This window comes from Condylura cristata, unplaced genomic scaffold, assembly GCF_000260355.1.
Source record: "Condylura cristata isolate star-nosed mole 26May11 unplaced genomic scaffold, ConCri1.0 scaffold00030, whole genome shotgun sequence".
Lineage (NCBI taxonomy): Eukaryota > Metazoa > Chordata > Mammalia > Eulipotyphla > Talpidae > Condylura > Condylura cristata.
Window position 1 is genome coordinate 19,420,052 of NW_004567131.1, and position 22,881 is coordinate 19,442,932.

General features: G+C 37.9%; 1 protein-coding gene across 1 annotated transcript in view; it reads right to left on the minus strand.

Moving 5' to 3' along the window:
- Positions 1–22,881, minus strand: part of ITGA8 (integrin, alpha 8) — a 134,647-nt gene that overhangs the window by 72,820 nt on the left and 38,946 nt on the right. The window contains exons 12-14 of the mRNA XM_004691269.2: positions 20,040–20,092; positions 9,644–9,849; positions 7,994–8,185 (exon numbers count right to left, since the gene is read on the minus strand). Of these exons, the coding sequence (XP_004691326.2) occupies positions 7,994–8,185; positions 9,644–9,849; positions 20,040–20,092 (451 nt within the window). The remainder of the gene's footprint in view (positions 1–7,993; positions 8,186–9,643; positions 9,850–20,039; positions 20,093–22,881) is intronic.

The window sequence follows — 22,881 nt, forward strand, 5'->3', positions numbered from 1 at the left end:
GATAAGTCTTCTTGAGTTTGGCAAATGTGTTCATCTAAAAATAGACAGAAGCAGCCTTTCTTCCTTGCTTTTTTCTTGCAACATGCAAAATATTACTGAGAGAAGGTTATGAGTTGAGGAAGAAATGTTTAAAAAAAAATTGCATGATTTTATCCCAGAAAGTAATAATCCTAACAATCTGTCTGAAATGCTTCCAAATGAACTTTGAAAAAAAAAAAAAACATTTATGAGCTGGAACATAGTATTAGGTTGCAACATTTTAATTTACCGAGGGTTTATTTTTCTTTTAAAAAAAATCCTCCCTCCCCCCCACACACAAAATGAGTGAAGTAGCAAACAATGAGATTGCCTTATGAAAATAGTTCTTTATACATTATTAACATCCTTGGCTGCAAAAATCATTCCTCTCCCTCTACTATTGCTTCATGCATCCCTGGCTGCATTCTGTGTCATTGAATCAAAGGCATTTCTTTATCCTTGTTGAGGTCACACTATGTGTGCTATCTAGTCAACTGCTCAAAGTACTGGAAAAAAAGCTATTTCTTTAGGACCAGTTTCATTTGTAAGTAGCTACCTATTAGCAATGATTGCACAATTTCCAGAAGAGACTGGTATCTCCCAGGCCACTTCCCCATATCCAGTCTGTTAAAAAATATTCTATGATTGAAACTTTTTGGGATGTTGTAAGTTTGCAAACTATGTGTATTTAGGTATGTGGAGGTAGGTCTTTTTTTTTTTTTAAGATTTATTTATTTGTGCATACAGAGTTGGGGTACAGGCCAGAGGCTCAGGGGTGGCGAGAGGATTCACCTGTGACACAGTGGGGAGCAGAACAGGCAGTTCAGCAGAACAGCAGAACAGATCGACGAAGTACACTGCTGAGGGGAGCAGTGGGCGGGTCAGGAGAGGTCTGCCACGCCATGTGGTCACCTCCAGGGCAGGTGGGAATTGAACTCATGCAGAAGTGGCTTTAGCTTCTCAGTGCTGTGGCTTTACCTCGCTGCGCCACCAGGGAGGGCCAGAAGGTAGGTCTTTTAAAGAGGTAATCATGTTAGTCATAAGGGTTGGCCCTAATCTAATCTGACTGGAAAAAAAGAAGAAAGTTGGACACAGACACAAAAAGAGACAAGGAGGACACAGGGAGAAGTCACCCTATGCAAGCTAATAGTGAGAAATACTAATAAAATGACTCTGCCCGCATCTTAACCTTGTTGTTGTAGACTGAACCAGGTTTCTGTTGTTTGAGTCACCCAGCGTGTGGCTGTTTGTTAAGGGAGTTGTAATGAATGGATGTACTAAAACAAATTTATGGAGTTGAGAGGGAGGTAGGGGAGGAAGGAAAAATACTTACTCAGTGGTTCCCCATACCAAGCATCCTCATTCAGCAACTCATTGCTTAATAGCAAGTGCCAAGTCCTGGCAGGCTGCCTGCTGCGGAGGAGTCAGCACTGAGCAAGCAGACACATATCCTGCCCTCAAGACAGTCTATAACTTTCCTTGTGTTTTGTTACAAATGCAGACTAGTACCCACTGAACAAGCCCCCAGGCCCCCAGGATTACATTGTATTGAAGGGAATAAGGATATTGGGTCTTTTCCCACTACACATTAGGAAAGGAGTTAGTGTAAGTTTCTGGACCTGGTGTGGAGGAGCTGTAGGGGAACAGGAAGGAAAGGGCGCCAGGGTGAGAGGCTGTGCTCCTGGGAGAACTTTATCTGCCTTGCAACTCGAGGCTGAGGACTGGCCAGACCCCAGGCTTCCTGTTATACACTCATATTTTCATGAAATGATGGTACTTTTTTTGGGAAACCAGTTTATCATGTTGTCATTAAAGAAAAATGCCGATAAGAAAATATAAAATAATAGTCATGTAGAAAGAAGAGCATCACTCGAGCAATGTCCCCTAACTGGAAGTCCTAAAAAGGACTTTGCTGCTTTTAGATACCTTGTAAATCGCTCAGATCCTCACCTCATAGCAGGTTTTAGACATAGTAATTACATTCAGACATAGGTCTAGGGCTGCCACAAAGTGCCAGGACCTCAGTATTAGAATTTATTTCCCCTCTCTCCCTTTTCCATTTGGTAGATGGTGCTGAGAATTAACAATTCACTTGTAGAGTTTTTTAGAGTTTGCAGATTGCCTCCACAGTGACCCAGGGTGGAGAACTGACCTGATGACTTCCTTTTGTAGCTGGAGGAACTAAGGTTCATTCACTCAAAGATGCAAGTGGGATGTCCAAGGCACAGAGCTGCTAATGATGCTGTGCTTGAAGAAAGAATAGCGCCCCAGGCATATACGGGGGTACCGCTTCTCTTACTCTGCTGCTGGATCTGGCTCTCAAGGGCTAACGGTTTGAGCAGCAATTGGCATTGAAATGTCCAGTGAACACAGAGCTAGGGCCAAAGTTTCTCCTTGTCGGGAGTAAGTGTGCCCCTTTGAGCAGGGCCTCCTGTGATCCCAGTAGAGGACACAAAAATTTATTTTAAGGATACCCTCATTTTCTACTTCTGTTTCTATTCTCATATCTGCACAAGAATAACATAAGTTATTCTTGGAAAGCAGGTGAAAAAAGATGGGAGCAGCAGCTTAAATGCTGTGGGTGTGGCTGTAGAGAACTTTGTTCATTCATTTGTTCACAAGTATTTTTCATCAGTTCACAAGTATTTTTTTTTTTAAAGATTTATTTATTTGTGCATACAGAACTGGGGTACAGGCCAGAGGCTCAGGGGGCGGCGAGAGGCTTCACCAGAGACAGAGTGGGGAGCAGAACAGGCAGATCTATGAAGTACACTGCTGAGGGGAGCAGCGGGCGGGTCAGGAGAGGTCTGCCACGCCATGTGGTCACCTCCGGGGCAGGCGGGAATCGAACTCATGCGGAAGCGGCTTTAGCTTCGCAATGCTGTGCTTTAACCCTCTGCGCCACCAGGGAGGGCCCACAAGTATTTTTTTATCAGGCACCTTTAGCACCAGCCACTGCTCTGGCCTCTAAGGATTCATTCCATAGTGAGCAAAACAAAATCCTGTGCTTGCCCCCACCTAGTGAAGTGTCCAGTCCAAGACATTTATCATACATGTGTAATTTCAATAGAGATAAATGTTTTTAGGGAAAAGGCAATAATCAGGAAAGGCTTCCTGAGGAACTGAACTTTGAACTGAGTCCCTAAGTGGGAAATGAACTCCTGGGATAACGTTCAGGGCAAATAGAGGCAGAAGGGATGTTTCAAGGGAATAACACTAAATTATGACTTTTAAATTGCATATTAATTAATTTAATGGTTATATGAATGATTCATAGAAAGAACATGCAGTGGGAGGTCAGAAATGTGGAGATTCTAAGTGCAGGAGAACTAACTCCCACTCTCCTACACCGCCAGGCCCCTGTGCCTGAACACACACATAAAAGGGACCCCCACAGGCAGCAAGTATTAACGATCTCTATTTGTACTAACAATATGAGTAAGATCAAGCATAAATGATGCCCTGTCATATTTACTGGGGCCTTGGGTTTTAGAGAGAAGCCAGCTTCTGTGGTTGTGTGCTTGGAAGGCAGTAAATTCAAAATAAAACTGATAGACTTCTAGTTTTTGCTCTGGCACTGAAGAAGCTCAGAACTGAACACCATTCTAACAAATGAAGGATAAACAAATTGAAAAACCATCAAAGCTTTTTTGAAATAAGGTCAGCGAACAAATGCTTCCCCCAATAGGGAGAGATCAGAACTTGGTGCCAGCCAGTATGTGTGGAAATCCTGAACTGGAATAGGTGACTGACTGGAGCCTCAGCGTGGACAACTCTGAAAATTAACAATTCCATGCAGGCTCAGTCACCAGGGTGGGAGGGGGACACTTTTGTGAGTTTTACCTCCTGTGTCAGTTTACCACCAGATCTACCAGAGAGATGTCCTCTTAGGATTTTTTTGCAAGGGGAGGGGAAAAACATTTTTTATATACTCAAAGTTACAATTACTATGGTCAGCTGTGGTCAGAACACCTGCAAATGCCCTGGCTTTACTCCTGTATTCACCTGGCTCAGTGCAAGACTTATTGACTTGGATTCTTTCATGGCCTTGGACCTCAAGATTCATTTCCATTTATTTCACTGTAAAAGACTGAATACTTAAAATATCATTTTGAAATACAAAATATATCTTTTCCCATTATGTTTCTAATATAGTGCCAATTATTATATGCCATCCAAGGCCTTTTATTTTCTGTCTCCAATTTCACTCATTCTCTTATGTATGGATCCATCAATTTTGAACAAAATTGCATGGAGAAGAGCACAGCATCACTTGTGTGGTTAATATTCTATCACTTGTGTGGTTAATTTCTAATGTGTTTTTAATGAAATTATGGAAATCTCACTCAATAAGAACATGTTTTGCTTTTCCTAAAACCTTGAGTTGCGATTTGAGAAATGAAAATAAATTTTGACTGTAAGATTTTAACTTAAGCTAACTAAACTTCACGTCAATTTCAAGGAACTCAAGGTTTGATTAAAATACATATTCCCGTTGATTAAAGCTACCCTTTGATTTATTCTACTTGCTCAGTTGTTTGCTTAACATGTGTACACACGTGCACACACGTGCACACACATGCTCACACACACAATCATTGAAACAGATCAGATGATGGGTCATTTTATTCCCTTTGGTGTAAATGTTTGAGGTGGCTTGATGATATCCTCATCATATAACAGGGTCCTGAACAAGAAAGTGATAATCTTGGCATTCAGCCCATGTTTTCTTCCAGTTTTTTACTGCCTATAAGATTTCTGCTCCTTAACAAACCCTGCACCTCCCCTCCCCCACCCCCAATCCTGGGCAGTGCATTTAACAGATGGCCTTGTTATACAATCATGTTTAAAAGGATTAGTCTCGATCATTGAATTTTAAGGATTCCTGACTATCACAGCTGTTTCTTCTCTGAAATGCTTTCACTCAAATAATGTATACAATAGACTCCGGTCAATCCTAGTTTTCCAGTGAGTACCAAGATAGAAACCTGAACACATCTATATTTTGAATAACAGAAAGAATTTTGGTGCCAGAAATGAAAATATTTATGACTCCTACTTATGTATGTGTGCCAATGACAATATTTGCTCTTAAGAAGCCTAAAAATATACTGAGTAGTTAAACTAGATGTTTGGAAAATTACTCTAAACATGATGTCTATGAAAGAAATATAAAAGTTATATTTCTGTAACTTCTCCCCATTATACTCTGGTCCACTAGCTAAAAATCCAGAGTCATATTTAAAACGTCACCTCTTCTATACTCGCCCCAATTCCTCTAATTGCATCACAGCCAGTTATTACCAAATTCTATTTTTCATTCATGTTATTTTGTCAGTTCCTTTCTTGTGATTCCTATTGTTCTCACCTTCATTGGGTCTAATTTATATGAAATAAATACTTTTAAATGGCACAGGGGCTAATCAGAATAAGAATTTTCCATTCCTGGTTCCCAGTAAATCACAGTTGTAAGAAATGGGAGAAGTCCCTTGTGTCTCATCTTCCACTATCTCTTCCCAGAGATAGGGAGCATTTGTATACAAAGCACAGTGAGAAGCAGGAGAAGAGGAGGCTTTACATCATAGCAAGGCCTCTGGCATTAGGGAAAATTTCTAGTGAGGGACCAGCAAAAAGATTTTATTAATAGTTCTCAAACCAGCACAGCCTCTAAGAACCATGGCCTTACCCTTATATTTCAATTTTCAGGGTTAGAGAAAGCAAAGTCATCCTGGGAATGAAGCTTGGGACCATGGAGATTGAGTGAGGTAAAGAAAATAATGAAAACTAGATTGCATAAGAAAAAATACCTCTGAAATACCTTTGAAAACTTGATAGAAGAGTTGCCATTTATTAACCATGCTTTTGATAATATCATTTCGGTTTCAACATACCACATGATTTTAGATAAACAATCTCAATATATTATCACTTAATTTTACAGAGAATGAATTAAAGTTTAGATAGGATCAGGAATGTTCTCTTTTATGTGCAAGCCTCTCTTTCTCCTACCCCCCTCCAGCCCCTCACCACATCCCTATCTTTACCCAGCTTGGACAATTGTTTATCTAAAATAATTGTTTATCTTAAATAGCAACCCATGAAGACTGAACCTTAATAGGTGCTGGAGTAACAAGGTATGTAGGTGGAAATGAGCAATGGTGAAAAGAATAATGTAGGTGGACACATCTAAGAGTAATCTCAGAAATCAAAATGAATTTTATGACTCACCCTTACATATTTTGGGAAAGTATCATATAAGAGATCTAGATATTTTTATTATTTAAAATTAAAATATTCACCATTGTTGATTAAACTAGTATTATATAATCTAAGAAAATAAATTTAACTAGATGCTCTTGAAATTTCCAGAGGTAGGAAGCATTTGTATATACTATACAGGTGTCCCCCAATTTTCAAAAGTTAGCAATTGACAGAAGCCCCAAATCAATATGTGCTTATGCTAACCAAAAGACATCTGAAGATATTTTTACTTTAACAATAAAAGGCAAAAATAATCCCCAATGCAATCAGCACCCGCCAAAATGCAATCAGCCTTTTCTTTGCAGCAGTTGTTCTAGAAAGAGTAACCCAAGCAGCAAGTTTCTTGGTCCACTCATTTTTATTTCTGTAAGCATAAACTACTCTAAAAATAATGCCTATTAATTTAAAAATATTCATAAAACAAAAATACCCAGAAATGTGTGAGTTCTTAAAAGATGTAACTCAAAATAAAAATAGAATGGCCCACGTTATTCCCCTTTCCATGGAGTTGTTTTATGTAGGTTGTGGATTTGTCAAATCATTTCTGCTTTTACTCTGCTATATAATATTTTAGATTTTAGGTGCTGTTTGGTAAGTTGATATGATTTGGTAGGTTATTTTGGGAGTCTAGGTATACTCAAAACTCCTTTCTGAATAAATTAATGCAAATTTCTTTTTCTCTTTATACCATCTCGACTCACCAATGGCTTCATTAGCAGCACTAATTTTTAGTTATGGGGGAAACCAGTAATACAATATTTTCGTTGGGCCCACTACAAAGTCTGTGTTACTGCCATCAAAGATTTCCAGCAAATTTATAAGACTATGTTGTGGTCTCCTTTTTTGCTTAATCCCAGAGGAGGCAAAAAACCAAAGGATTGAAATCAGTGATATGTATGTAGGTGGTGATTAATGGAATGCAGCCCCTCTACAAATGGAAAATACCCAATTAAGAGAGAGTTGATGGAAAGGGACATGGTCTTAATAAATAGTGGAAGCTGTCAGGTAACTATTAGTGATTTCTAAATATCTATTGAAGGCATCCTAAAACAACAACATAAAACTAAAACCAACTCCAATATTCTTCATTAAATACCTTGATTATGGAAACAATTCTGTAAAATAAATCTACATTTTTGTACATCATGCACAAAACATGAATTATGGGAATCAAAATAGTTTATAATTCCTATCAAGAGCCAGGTCTACTTCCTTCACTTTAAAATATTCAATCTTTGGAAAACCCAAAATATGCCTGGAAAATATTTACCTTCAAAAAAAAGTAAACTTTTTAACAGGATTATTAAGTTTTTACATTAATTAATAGGAACTATGAGCTCAAAAAGGAACTACAGGATTAATTAAAATAAATTGCTCTAAGATATCTGATTCAAGCTATCTTTGTCAATCTAAATTACCAAGGGGTTTCAAGTGAAAACATTTGTTGCAAATTTGACAAATTTTATGTATAATAATACAGTTTTGAAAATTATTTTGTCTTTCTACTATGGCTCTTGTCAGGAACGGCAGTGTTTTCTCTGTCTGCCTTCAAATTCTTTTGAAAATCATTCTGGCATTACAAAATAAAAACCTGTGTCATGGTTAAGCTTGGCCTTTGCCTTTATGAGAGAACCACTTACACACGATGCATTTTCCAGAGAAAGGACTCTTTTTAGGAAGTGACTCTCCCCTGGGAAAATAAAGAAAACCTTACCTGGGTAATCATTCTTGTCTATGTCTGAATCTCCTCTTAAAGTAAAGCCAAATCCAGAAGGGACAGTCTGTGAGGCCCACACTCCTTGCAAAATTTGGGAAGGCTTGGTGTTTAAGCCGTCCTTGTTCCCATTATAAATGAGCACTTTGCCCCTTTGATCCTTGCCAGCAAAAGGTGCACCAATGGCTATATCTACAAATAGAGAGATGTAAACACATGTTTAAGAGGAAGAATGTTTTAAAAATCAATTCATGTACAATCAAGAAAAGTATTATGGCATCCATCGGGCGTTCGCATGAAAATTTCACACTGCTGCAGTAAATTATTTGTTGTCTGCTATCTATCCAATAAATATTTATTGAGCTCCTACTGTGTGTTGAATGCAGTGGGGACAAGAGTGAATTAGATGTTGCTTTTAGAGAATTTATAGTCTAACACAGCTAATAGACAATTTGGACATTGAAATAATGAAGATGGAAAGTAACATAATATTATTTTGGAAATCAAAAATATCAGTATGACAGAGTGATTGGATTGTTATTTTAGATTATTGGGTCAGATTAGATGTCTCTACCACTGATATTTAACTGACATGAAGGAAAGGAACATGTGAAAGCAGAGGGAAGAGATGGCCAGGCAGAAGGAACCTCTCTGCTAAGGCCTAGAAGAAAAAGGAACTTAAAATTTTGGGGGAGCAGACAAGAATGTTCTACAAGGGAACTTTGTGCATGATGGGGAGCAGGGTCAGATCATCACACTGGGTCGACCAGGTAGACATCTTTAAGGGCACATGAGAGTTTCTCAATAAAAGAAAACCCAAGTTCTTTTACAAAGATTGTATCATTTGGGATAATGAGATTGACAGTTGAGGCCACTAGGAAATCTAGAGAGAAGCCTGTTGCCTGATCCCCACTTTAATGCAGCATTGAATAAAAATCAACCCCATAGAGAGTTTTTTTTTCAGGGTGGTTCTAAACAATAACCATAAAGACAAGTGTCCCCGCTTTTTGAAAGTTCATGTTATGCTATTTCATTCTCATGAAGATCCACGTTAGTACTGGTTTTCACTAATACCCAGAAAACTTCCATGTTTATGACAAAGGTGAAAAACAAACAAACAAAAAAAAAGAGCTTTAATTCAGTGTTGTTTTTGAGTAGAAACTGTAGAAGCAGCAGATGCATGAGCAGTGAAAGTGCATTAGTTGAAACACATTTTAATCACCTTGATTAATTTTAATTTTGATAGTTGAATCAAAGCCAATGATATGTGCTACATTACACACATTTAAACGTACTCTTAGGACCCTCCCTAGTGGCACGATGGGTTAAAGTACCGCATTATGAAGCTCTCTGAAGCCACTACAGCATGAGTTCGATCCCAGCCCCAGAGCTGACCCACATGGCACATCAGAACTCTCCTGACCAACCCGCTGCTCCCCTCAGCAGTGTACTTTGTTGATCAGCCTGTTCTGCTCCCCATTCTGTCACTGGGGAATCCTCTCACCCACCACAACTCTGGCCTGTACCCCAGTTCTGTAAGCATGGATAAATAAATCTTTTTTAAAAAGTACTTTTAAATATTGTTCCCTTTATGCAACAGTACAGGAAACAAGGACACCTAAGTGCATTCCAAACACTGGTGTAAATTACCATTGTATCCGTCTTGGTTCAGGTCTCCTAAGTGTGCCACAGCACTACCGAATCTGCCGAAAACCTCGGTCCCTGTGAGGACCTGCGGGTCTCTGAAGGTGAGCGGTCTCACTTGCAAGTACAGGTGAACTTGTCCTACTTCTCTAGGGTTACTCTCAAATTCACGTTCCATAAAGAGAGGGGCCCCAATCAATATGTCATCCATTCTGTGGGGAAGAAAGAGAGGTCAGTGCTCTGGCAGACACGAGATTCTTCTTGGTACATTTTTTTTTATGATTAAAAAAATTATATTTTTTACATTATTCTTCATTTTGTACATTCTTCATCTCAGTTGTAATCCTCGTGGACATGGTTTCACTTGGTAATTTTTTTTTTTTAAAGAACAAAATTCTCTTGAAAATTTTATTAACATGTAATAAAAATAGATCATTCAACTCCTTCAGTCTTTATGAAATTTTTGTTTTAAAGATGAAACTTTTCTCACAAGTACTCATGTAAACCAATCAGACACAAATAAGCTTTATAATGAACCTCTCAAACACATCTTTTACTATCTATCTTTTTTAGGAGGATGACATCCACATTACTGTCACAGAATTTTCTTTTTAGTCAAGCTTCAAGATTAAGTCATGCACAAATCTTAATTACTTTTTATTACTCTGCTGAGGCAAGATAGAAACATGATACTTCAATATTATTTTTCTATTCCTATGAACTATTTTACAGCAAAAGCTATTTGGTACTAAGTATTCTTATGCTCAAATTCTAAGCGTACTCCATTGACCTTGGTATTCCAAGATTAAAAAAAAAATGTTTAATATTATTTACATAAATAAATACAACTTTAATCTCTAAGTTCTTCCTCATCACTGAAATATGTACTTTTCTTTATCCTCGGGAGTCTTGAATCATCTGATGTTGAGGGACCCCCCTGAACTGGGTTTCCACTTACTTTGTTCAATTTTGGCTTGCTGGAAAGCTATGGCCTGACTGAGACGGTCAAAGGCAAAATCTTCTCCTTCATCGTCACTTTCTTTTATTCCTTCTATTTCTTCTTCTGGTTCAGGAATTTTCTTTTCTTCTTTTTCTCTTTATTTTTTGGAGGTTCATGTTCTCCAAGCATATTTTTAGGACAGGCATAACTTAGGAGTCCACTTTCCCCGCATTCATAGCACTTAGATTTATCGAAGTAGTTTCGCCTTCGGATGAACTCAGCTGCTCTTCATTGTCAATAGCAATGCTGGCTTTTATCACTCTACCGAATAACTGCTTGCTGTTTATGGCCCTTGTGCAGCTTTGTTCAGAGTCTTTGTCCAAAAACAAAATGAATGCAACCCCTTTACTCTTCCTGGTATCTTTATCTTTCATTATAGTAACCCTTTACAACCTCGCCATACTTGGGACCTTGTAGAAGACCACGAGGGAGCGAGCGCTGGGCTCCGGGGGGGGGGACTCAGGGCAGGCTCCTCGCCACTCTCCCCCCCCCCTCCCATGGCCCCCCGGCCTCAAGGGTCCTGGGAGGTGTCAGGTACTGCGGAACAGACCCTCCCAGGGCAGCGTCTCTAACTGGCTCCAGTGAGACGCGGGCCTCTTGGTACATTTTTAATCCATTAGATTTCTACAGTTCCACTCGTATTTTTGCTTCTGCAAGAGACATTTTACAATCATCATATTTCTTTTATTGCTTTATTATGTCTATGGAATATAATGCTGTAAGAAAATAGGAATTGTTAAATCATCACATTGCATTTTTTAGCTACCTCAAAAATAACTTCTTTAAGAAAACCACAGCTATTTTACTCTTTTCAGCTTTAGTTTATTTCCAGAAACTGTAGTCATACCAGTAAAGGAAAAGACCTAAGGAGATTTGCCTAAAAATGGATTCGTTTTCACACAACTTATGCAACTATATGTTTTAATTATAATGTTTTCTTGTAGTCAGAAGATTTAAAATAAATTTCATTCCCCACTCTTTCCTCTTGTTCCATCAATGTAAATGAAACAGTAGCTAGATAATGTTTTAGTACTGGCTAAAAAAATCAGAAAACAAAAATCTCACCCCACATGAGTATTTATCATAATTTTTAAATATATATATATCATAGAAGGAAAGTAATCAGTATTTAAGGTTAAAAAAATTCAAGAAGCAGGCACCTCAGCTAATTACTTAGAGCTGGAGGCAAACCTCCAAGATAACCAAAGACAGAAGTGGTAAGAGGTGTTTCCTTTATATAGGCAGATGGGCATGAAGAATAACAGGACAGCATTTTCGAATTCATGTGATAGTTTTAAATATGTTCATATCTTGGTCTCTCTCCAGATGTGCACATATAGACATGCACAAGACTTTCATAAATAAACAGGGATCAAGAGGCATTGGGTTAGCCATGGAAGGGAATGTGTGATATTTTTTACATTGTAGCAATGCAAACAAAGAGAGTTCCTATTTATGAAGCGAAATAGGTTCCCTATTCCCTCTCCCACTGTGTAGGAACCAGAAACAAAAGTAAAATCTAATTTGGGAGTAGTCTGGGATCTCCAGCTACTTCTACCACAGCTGAGACAGAACACTTGGATTCAATTGCCTTGGTGGGTGATTTGACTGACCTGTAATAAGGAAGTGGGGAACTGGGAGAACAGCTATTATTTTACTTTCAAATTCTAAAATTTAGTTGGGTCACTGTACTTAGGTAAAACAATTTAACAATGTTCCAAATACATCTACTAAAAAATTGCCATTGCTTCTTACACTATGCATATATATTGTTTAGGTTGGCTTCTTAAAATCTTGATTTGCAAGCCATTAGGGAACTGTGAAAGCAATTTAATTGGTCCTGACTGGGTTCCAGACTGACTGGAGAGCAGATTCAGGGCAAATTCCAGTCCTTCCCTTTCCTCCCAAGGAACCTGGTTGTTTTGCTGTTATTATAGTCAGTGTGAAGAGGCATTTATTAAACATGCACTTGCATGTGCTGTTGCCTTGTAGTTGAAAAATGTCTAAATGTCTAATGTTTCTGTTGCATAGTCTTTGTTTTATTCTATGAAGAAGGAACACAGCCTTGTAATTGGTCCCTGAGGACATGCACACCAAGTGGGGCAGCCATAGTTGGCTCTTACATTCTCACTGCCATCACTGACTTCTATAAATGGGGCATAATTTGACCTATCCTTATGAAAGATAGCACATCTTGGAAGCTTTGGATTCTTGGAGTATTATGACAGAGTTGATTTATTTTCTTAGAAACCCAATTCCCCAGAGATTTAAGCCTGTCTTCTAAAATGTTCTACATGCCAAAAAACAAGAGGGACACATTTGTTCTTAATTTCTAATTGTGTTCTCATAATACTGAAAGACAGTAGTAGCTGTTTTGGATTCAATTGGTACAATGTGCCTGGTAGAATATTTTATAGTTTATGTCAATATTATTTTATATTAGCAATCCCACTTGAGCGTAACAATATAAAATCACTGCGTTGGTGTTTCTGAATCTTCACTCGCAACCTGTTAACGGGCTGTGAAGTCAACTTAATGGGCTTTGACAATTTTTTTTTTTTGAGAAAACATTACAACAGAAATAGCAGAGTGAATGTGTTCCATGTAGTAAGGTAAATATTGCCTCATTAAACTTTGTTTCAGGTGTTTGTGTTTGTATTGAGTTACAATGTCAGTGTATGGACCTTGGGCAAAAAATAAAATCACAGGAAAATCACTGCAGTAGGCTGTGCATGCTATTAGGCTATTTCAACATTAATTTGTGACATCCTTTCTTTTGAAAATACCTAATTCAAGGTTAAAGTTTAGAAATGTTTGTTAGTAAACTCTGTTCTTACCGACCTTCTAAGAAGTAGTTCAGGCTGGGGCTGCTGACAGAGTATACATAATACATCAAAGAGTACAGGTTAGGAGACTGTCCTGCAGTAGTCAGCTTATCTTAACACTTTTGTTTTAGGATGGGCAAAAACTAATATAACTCATCATTACAGAAATCAATTTTGTTTAGAGCTCTTTATATTTTGGTTTTGAAGTTTTTCTGCTAAATTCAGCCATAACGATAGAATTTATATAAGAGAATATATTTGGAATACATCTAGCACAAGATGCAATTTTCCAAAGCTGCTTCCTTTTAAATTCATTTTCTCTAAAATGCTATCTAGTTAACTAACTGCTAAGGACTTCTTTAATTTTTTCTCCTTTTGGCCCTCTCCTGCAGAGGCTAGAACCAACCCAATAGATTAAATTGCAATTCTGTGAATGTCTGAAAGAGTGTAAATAATATACAGTCCAAAAGTCCTCAGAAAAAACAGATATGCTTGCTTAGGCTCAAGATAAAAAATAACATCTCCATTTCTTGTTCACTTGGTCCAGAAATTCCTAACAATTTACAGTGACAGAGTTTGTAGCTCTGGCTGTCTCAACTGATGTTAAATATACCAGCTTGTTTATATTTTCAAAACAGTTACAGGCTTGACAATATCAAACACCAACTGGCATGCATGAAACTGATTGACCTCAATTTTTGGGGTCCATTCATTATACCTGGAGATTTTTTTAAGTAAAAAAATATTGGGGAAAGTTCCCACTGATCTACTAATTTGGCCGCATTACTTAATGATTGTCTTTTTTCCCCCTTGATGTTGAGATTTTGGAGCATTAGTCAGGACTTTGTTTTTCTTACATAGTGGATAGAGAAGATGATAAATGCTGCCAAAAAATGTTCACAAGTAAGCCCCAGGCACAATAGACTTAACTATCCCTTGGCTGGACAGAGAGAACTCTTGGGGCAAGACTATGAGATGAGGGGAGTCCTAAATCCTGAACCATGAAGAACCATGGCTCTTAAAAATGTTCTTAATCCTATACAATACCCACTCAGGTCCACGATTAAAAGATAAGAACCATTAAAAAAGAAAGACAATTAAAAAATTGAAGTTAAATTAAGAGAGTATTAAATCTCAATTTTAGTACTGAACTCTGGTAGGTGATTAATGTTCATTGAAAATACTTTAGTTACTGATAACTGTTGAGAAAGCTAGAAAGGGATTTGTGGATTAAAAAATAATTATGACTTACAAATATTATAAAATTATTTGAGTCATAACTAATAAGTCAGTAAAGTGCAGACCAGCATGGTTGTTTTTAATATAATTATGCAGGTTTTTCTTAAGTGCCATGACTCTAGAAATTGTAACTGAATTTTAATCAGTTGTCTTTAGCATCATTAAAGACAATCCTAAAGTTGTCTGGATGAAAATAACTTTGAGACAGATGATTTTATATTTTTATAAGTGGAAGTAAGCAAGGTATCTTGCTCATAAAAATAATGGAAATTAATTAAAGTCACACTTAACCTTAATAGAAATTTAGAAGATCCATTGCCAAAATATAGTAAAACATGTAAGTATTTATGTACATACATGTAAAGTCTTGTACCGTACCCATATGTAAGGTTATTGGAATATATATTCTATAGTATAAGAATAACTATCTATAGTTAGATCCATGTGGTGGATCTGCATTCTACTCCCTGTTTCTATGAATTCTGCTTATTTAAATCATACTTATTAGCAGCGGGGAGGTAGGGGGAATAGGAAGATATTTACCAAATAGCACAAAATTGCAGTTATGTAAAATGAATAAATCCTAGAGATCTAATATATATCATAGTATTTAATAATATAGTATTATATCCTGAAAATAGTTAAGAAAGATGAGAAGTTCCAACACACACACAATAACTATGTAATGCATGGATGCCATTGTTGCATGAATATAGATGGGCTATATAAATAGATGTGTTAATTAGCATGCATTTGGTAACTGTTTCCCTGGATATGTGTGTCAAAATATCATGTTATAAATAAAATATATATGTTTTTTATTTACAAAATAAAAATAAAAATGATTATTGGATTTCTTTAGTGACAAATATACTAGTTTATCCCATTTCCCTGTTTTTAAAAGTAAGAGGCACACTAGTCATTACACTCACTTAAGTTTAAAATTCCTAATACTTATAAATTATAGCCCCAGACAGAAATTATATACTTTTTCAACTAAGTATTTTATAGCATGTAATAGAGTTCTCTGTGTACAGTGAAAAAAATCATTGTAGGGTAAGTCAGCAGAAGGTTGGGAAAACTTTCCCTAATTAGTGTGTGATTTTACACAATTTACTTAAGTTTTGTGCCTCAGTTTCCCCTCAGAGGAATTTTAGAGAAGTTCACTGAATAAGAATGTGGATTGGTCTATGTCACTGGATTTTTAGGGACACTTTGATAGGACAAACAGTGCTGTCTGCTATGCAGCCTCACAGTATCTTGGGCTTACTGGCTCAGGAGTTTCCACAATAGTCTCATTGGAAAAGAGAGAAGATTTGAAATTCTTCATGAACTGAGAGGCCACGTATATAATATCCAGGAAGAATTTTGAGATTCTTGAGATTCATGTTTGCTGCAAAATCCCATGCAACCTTAGGATCTCTACTAGAAATCTTGTCAGAAATTGAGAATGGCAAATGCACTTTAGAGCAAGACCACACACCTCCCGCCACGGAGTCATCACAGTGGTTAGGAATCATGTGACACCATGATTTGTTGCCTTTGTCCTCTTTGTTGTATCTCTGCCCTGATGGCTGGTTTTGTTCCTTCTCTTGGATGAACATTCATCCAGGGAGTGAGAACACGGGCTGTCACTATTAGAGACTTCAAGACCTGGCTTGAGACCAAGTCTAAACAAAGAAGCACAAAATTGTGTTTTCCCCATATGTGTCTATTTGAAAGATATTGAGTGATTGTTCTAGAAACGGGCACAAAGAAAGTAGTGAATTATGTTAAGCAATTTGTGTCATCTCAGATTCTCATGTATTATCTATCTTTTTCTGTACCTAGTATCTTCTTGATGGCATCATAACATACTCATTCACCATAAGACCGAGAGTTTATGTATACATTGTTGATGATAATGTAAACTGCTCTGGCCATTATGGAAAGCAACCTGGGTTTATCTTTAAAACTAAAAATGAAAATACCACACAACCCAGCAATTCCACTCCTGGGCATCTATCCAAAAAGCAAAAAACAAAAAAAAACAAACAAAAAAAAACATCGGCACAAAAACTGTATTTTCTACAGTGCTCATTGTGCACTGTGTATAATAGCTAGGATAGGGCCGCAGCCTGAATGTCCATCAGTAGATTGCTACATCAAGATGTGGTATATCCACACCATTATGAAACACCACCCATGAGTAAGGAAGATGAAATGCAGCCATACACAGCAAAACAGAAGGAGTTCAAGAGAATATGTGTAATGCGGTAAGTCCGAAAGACAAGCACAAATACTAGACATTTCCATACATCGTAGACAACTGCTCAAAGTAAAACACTTATGAAAATTAGTGGGTATTAATAAACACCCCAAGGACTCTGTCCTAAAGAGAGAGAGATAGGGGAAAATGGACAAGGGAAAATAAGAGATGGTGGTGGGGAGAAAGATAAAAGGTATTATATTCACAAAGGAAAAAAACAAAGATAAGATGGGCTTTAGGGAAATAATGGGGCTGATAGTTACAATCTTGCAGGGCTGTTTTAAAAACAATGGCAATGTTAAGATAATGGATATCGTTTTCAATGCAAAGAATTTGGATGATACTGCCTAGTAGAAAGAAATCATGTGCACAGCAATTTTTAAGAACATCAAAAAAGAACAAATTATCACTGGAAAATTCCTGTGTTTGTTACTACCATACTGTTTTGATCAGCAGGAAATCAAAGAGTTGTTTTCACACAAGTTTTCTCTTTCTCTTCTTCACATGGCAAAAAATAAATGTACTATAAATGTTGTCACAAAGCTTTGCTATAGACTCAAATGACTTTTCAGGAAGGATACAGTGCCCTGAAGGGCATATTGTGAAACTGGGGTAAAGTTGAAAGGATTCAAACCAGAGGGAACTCCCTGAGGGGACACATTGAGTTAATCTGCCTATAAATTGCTGCGTGTCTCCCAGAGAAATCCTCATGCTTGTTTCACCATGTGTTGAGAGAAATGTGTCCACACAGATACCAAAGACCACTGTGAGACTTTGTGTTGTCACGAAGAATGGGCTTCCTAGATCTGTACAACGTGCCATGTTTGGGACTCAAGTTCTCCAGCCATTTGCTTTCTCCAGGATGAAAAGTCTCTGTGACAAACCAGTCCATCCAGGTTGGAAGTTTTGTGTGGTGCTGCTATTTGTTACTTTCCTTTATAGCTCAGATGAAGGGGAAAGCAATTTAATGTTCAATGACCTGCTTCCAGGATCAAAGTGGCATTCAAACTTGTCTTCAAAATAGATCTAGTATGATCTAGATCTAGAATGACCATTCTCCCTCCTACCACTGCTCCGACCTGAGCCACTGACTGCCTCAAGTGCCATATGGCAGTGGGCTCCCTCAGTTTGAAGTAGACCACACCCTAGCTTAGAATCCTCCAGTGGCTCACAAGACAATGCTTTATTTTGGGAACCAGATTTATTGAGTTCCTGGCAGAGTCATTGCGGCTCTGCTTACAGCAGGGAGGACGAGCAGTGGCTCCCTCTGCCTCTCATGGTCCTTGACAGAGCCAGCCACCCTGGGAGTTTGCCCTTCCTCCTGGAACACTCTTGCCCATGCATCCTCCGCCTGCTCCCTTGCCTCTTGGGGTTTCTCTTCAAGCATAACTTAACACCCTGGGCTTTCCTAGATACCTAATTTAAAAGTACATCCCTCCCAACACTTCCTACCCCTCTTCTGTTTTTGCTTTTTTTTAAGTTTAACTAGCAGGCTTTATTTTTAGAGTAGTTTTAGCTTCAAAGAGTTCTTACATCACCCCTTTTCTACCACAATGTGCTCAGCCCCCCACCATCAGCATCCCCACAGGAGTGAGTGGTGCATTTGTTGTCATCTGTGAACCTATATAGCCACATCGTTGTCACCCATCTAGAGTCCACAGTTCACTGTCAGTATTGTATGTTACATGTATCTGGACAAATGTCTAGTGACAGGCATCCACCATTACAGTATCATAAAATAGTTTCACTGACCCTACAAGTCCTATGTTATACCTGTTCATCCCTTTCTCCCCACAAATTCCTGGCAACCACTAATCTTTTGACTTTCCACATTTTGCCTTTGCTATAGTGCATATAGTTGGAATCACATAGCAGGTAACCTTTTCGGATTTCTTTCACTAAGTATCATGCATTTAAAGTTTCTCCACATCTTTTCAAGACTTGGTAGTTCATTTCCTTTTAGTGCTGACTAAAATCCCATGTCTAGATGTACCACGGTATCTGCTACTTGCAGAACATCTTGGCTTCTTTCAGCCCTCTTCCCCCCACATAGTGCTTATCACTGCTATACTCTTTACTAGGCTTGTTTATGTTGTTGTCATTGCTATAACCCCCCTGACTTGAGGGGGAGGGGAAGTTCTACGTTATTCTCTGTTTTATCCTAGCACATATAACAATGTTCTTGTATAGAAGATGATGATGAAATAATGATAAAAAGCTATCTTCTAAAGGTACCAATGTTACTAAAGTTATCTCTACTCACACAAGATATAACATACACTTCAAATGATACTGCCAGTGCTGATAGTATTTTCTTTCTTTAAAAACATGAGCTCTGTAGAGCAGAACACTATTCCGCCTCATTCTCTGCTATATTCTGGACACTGAGACAACTCCTGGCACATAGTGAAGGTGTTCTAAGAATATTAGTTCAATGGATAATCAGTACATCTAGTTTACTGGCTGCCTTACTTTATCACTTATCTGTTGACAAGATATTTTTAGTGAATCAATGAGATGTTTAAAACCAATTCATTTTTGAAATAAATAGTACAACCATAATTTATCACACTGTTTGGTCAAATCTCACTTGTAATTTACTGCTGTAATCTGAAAAAAAAAATACATTATTATTTCAAGTTCTCTTGGTGTTACAAGAATGATGTTTAAAGCTATGTCAGGGAGCAGAATCTATTTATGTGTAAATGTTTTATGAATGTACCATGTGCTAATGGCTGAAGGGCAGTGAGGAGAAACAGATGAACTGATTTTCAAAAACTGGATTTTGAATGGCCAATGGCTATTCAATTATTAAAATTAAAGATAAGACTCAGTAAAGCAGTGCTTTTCTAGAAGTGGCAAATGTGGAAAATCTCAATAAAGTCATAAAATAGCATGACAGAGAATTCTTTAGTAGATGATTTCTCTTGCCCTGAACCACCCTCCTGCCCCCCACCACTATGTTCAAACAAGAGAGCCTTTATTTTGTTGAGGAAGTTTAGAAGGATGTATTTCATGAAGGAAAAAAATATAACATCTTTATGGATGAGTATAATATATGGCGAGTGAAGAAGTTCTTAGAAAACTTACCCATCATTGTTAACATCTGATACTGCAACTGTATATCCAAAATAAGATGCCATCTGCAAAGTAAAACCATAAAATATTTCATGTTAAAAATAATTTTTATAGCCATCTCTCCATTATCCCTGAAAGATTAATCTCATTGCAGTAGAAATTTGCATTTAAAACCATAGACTCTTAGACATGGACAGAGTCTTCAAGCTTTTTAGTCTAACCCCTGACCCAATGCAAAATTCACCCTATAATACCCCGACATCTGCTGGAACATCCTTTGGAGATGCTCAACAATAAGCCCATTCAGTTTGTAAGCACAATTATTAGAATATCCCATGTAACACTGGCTGACTATAACTTCTTATCCTTAATCCTACCTAGTTCAACATCTTGAGCCTCCCAGAATAAATCTAATTTCACTTCTATGGGAAATATCATTCAAAAATAGTTCCAGCTGGTTCACTATCTTGGCTCTTCTGTCTTGGAGATACCATATTTGATAATAAAGAGAAGATGATACCCCATGAGCACACTAACAGAAGAGTTAGGAGGTAAGAGTTACACTCTGTACTTTGGACTTTTTATTATTGAAGCCTAGAAAGGGTTGTAATTTTGGGAGAAAACATATCTCAGTATTAATTCACATTGGGCTTATTGTCAAAATTCCTATATCTTTCTTAAGTGTAGTTAGTACTATAGTTTCTTCACACACTATTTTTTAAGTTTTTTAAATTATCTTCAAGAAGTATAAGCTTAATTTGACCCAGTTTTGCCCATTCTATATGCCAAGATTTTTGTTTTTATGTGCTGTTTCTCAGTGTTTTAATTGTCTTAGACTCCAGTCACTTGCTAATTTAATAATAATTATATCATCCACTAGAAAGTATGCTGCTCCACAGAAGGTACAAAGACTAGCCTGTTTTGTCTACTTTTCTATCTGCACTGACTGGGTCATGTGTAGCTCAAAGTAGGTGCTGGGTTCCTGTTACCCTTTGCAGAGGGAATGAGCACATAAATGAACAGAGTAGATCCATTATTCAGTAATCCCATTTATTTTTTTCTTCCAAACACACACAGTAGCTATAGATTTAATGTTTGCATCCCCCTGAAATTCTTATGTTGAAACCTAGTCCTCAGTATGATAGCATTAGGAGGTAAGGTGTTGGGGATTAGGTTGATTAATTAGAAGATGAGTCCAAGAAGGTAGAACCTTGTGAATGGGGATGGTACCCTTGTAAAAGAGACTGCAGGGAGTTCTCTAGCTCACCATGTACCATGTAAGGACACAGGAAAAAGACAGCCTTCGTGAACCAGGCCTCTGGAGATACTTAATCTGCCTACCCCTTGGCTTTGGACTTTCAGCCTCCAGAACTGTGAGAATTCAATATTTGCAGTTTTAGCCAGTCAGTTTACAGTATTTTTATTATGGTAACCTGGATGGGCCAACCTGGGTTGATGGTTAGTAAAAAAAATTGGTTAAGTAGAGAAGCAAATCCAGCTCATGACTGAGTCCCTTATATGACAATACCATAATCATCACTTAGCGTGATGAGGCAAATTTCCACAAGTCATGAAAGGCAGACGAAATGTAGCCAGGCCATGTTAAGTCTGGAGGATGACCAGTGCATCCTGTTTTCGGGAAACTGGGCCATTCATAATTTCATAAGGTCACAAGACCCCAGCAAGTGGCAATAAGTAAGGAGCAGGCATAAGCTATAGCTACTAGGAGAAGAGACTAGAACAGAACGGACAGCTAGTCAACTTTCAGATAATGCTGGAGTCAGGGAAGGACTCTAGTCAAGCGAGGAAGGGCAGCCTGTTGTCTCTGACCATTACAAGAGGGTCTACTAGTGGCTCAGATCATCTGCGAGGGAGAGAGCAGGCATCCAGGCTCACCTCCTGGCATGCTACCCATAGGGCTGTCTGTCCCACCCCAAAGGTTAGTGGCATTTTGTCTTCCAAGGAACATATTCTAATTATTGGTGAGCACAAACTCAGTGGGTCACAGGCATCCTGTACGTCCAGACAGGCTGGAGTCCTTAGTATGTGCTTGGAGTAAACCCTGCCTGCATTTCTCTAATTTTTGTTTCATGCTCTTGATTTCATTGCTCTTGAAGAGGTGTTTTAGTTGCTTCTCTCTCCCTTTCTCTTCCTATCACATGCGCATTCTCTCTTTCTCTCTTTCTCTCTCACAAAGGGTTCATCATTCTCAGCGTCTTTCATCACAGCTTGCTGTGTCAGTTGCACCAGGGTTACTACTTGTCACTAATTACTTAGCCACTTCATAAAAACCTACCCCACATTACTCATGACTCCTGTTCATTAATTTTTTAATAGCATAGAGTGGCCAAGAGCATCTTCTAACTAGGACTCAGAATCCCCTACCATCTCAAGGAAGATTTATGATAAAGAGGGAGCAAACAGTGTGCTTTGATAGGCAGGAGTTCAGTATTGGCTACTATGTTAGGTTTGAACATGTCCTTAATTTTGAATGGATAATTATTAAAAATAACTTGAAAGCAGGGCATAACTAAGAAAAAAATCAGATACAACCACTATTGAATGCAAATAAAATAAACATTCCGCATCTTTTAAAAAGCATTTGTGTTACTGTTCCCTTTCACTTGAATAAGTCGGTGACTCTCAAACTTGAGCCTCTAGACTCCCAGGATTCTAGGAAATAAATATTCTCCCAGGACAGTCTGTTCCCTACAAGGATTGACTTCTTATGGCTGACTTAGTGTTTCCATTTTGATGGTGACCTTGAAGTGTGATACACGTGTTCTGAAGCATGTGGGTACCATCTCATACCCGATGACATCAGGGCTGCTTTGTGTTTCACCATCTGATTGGC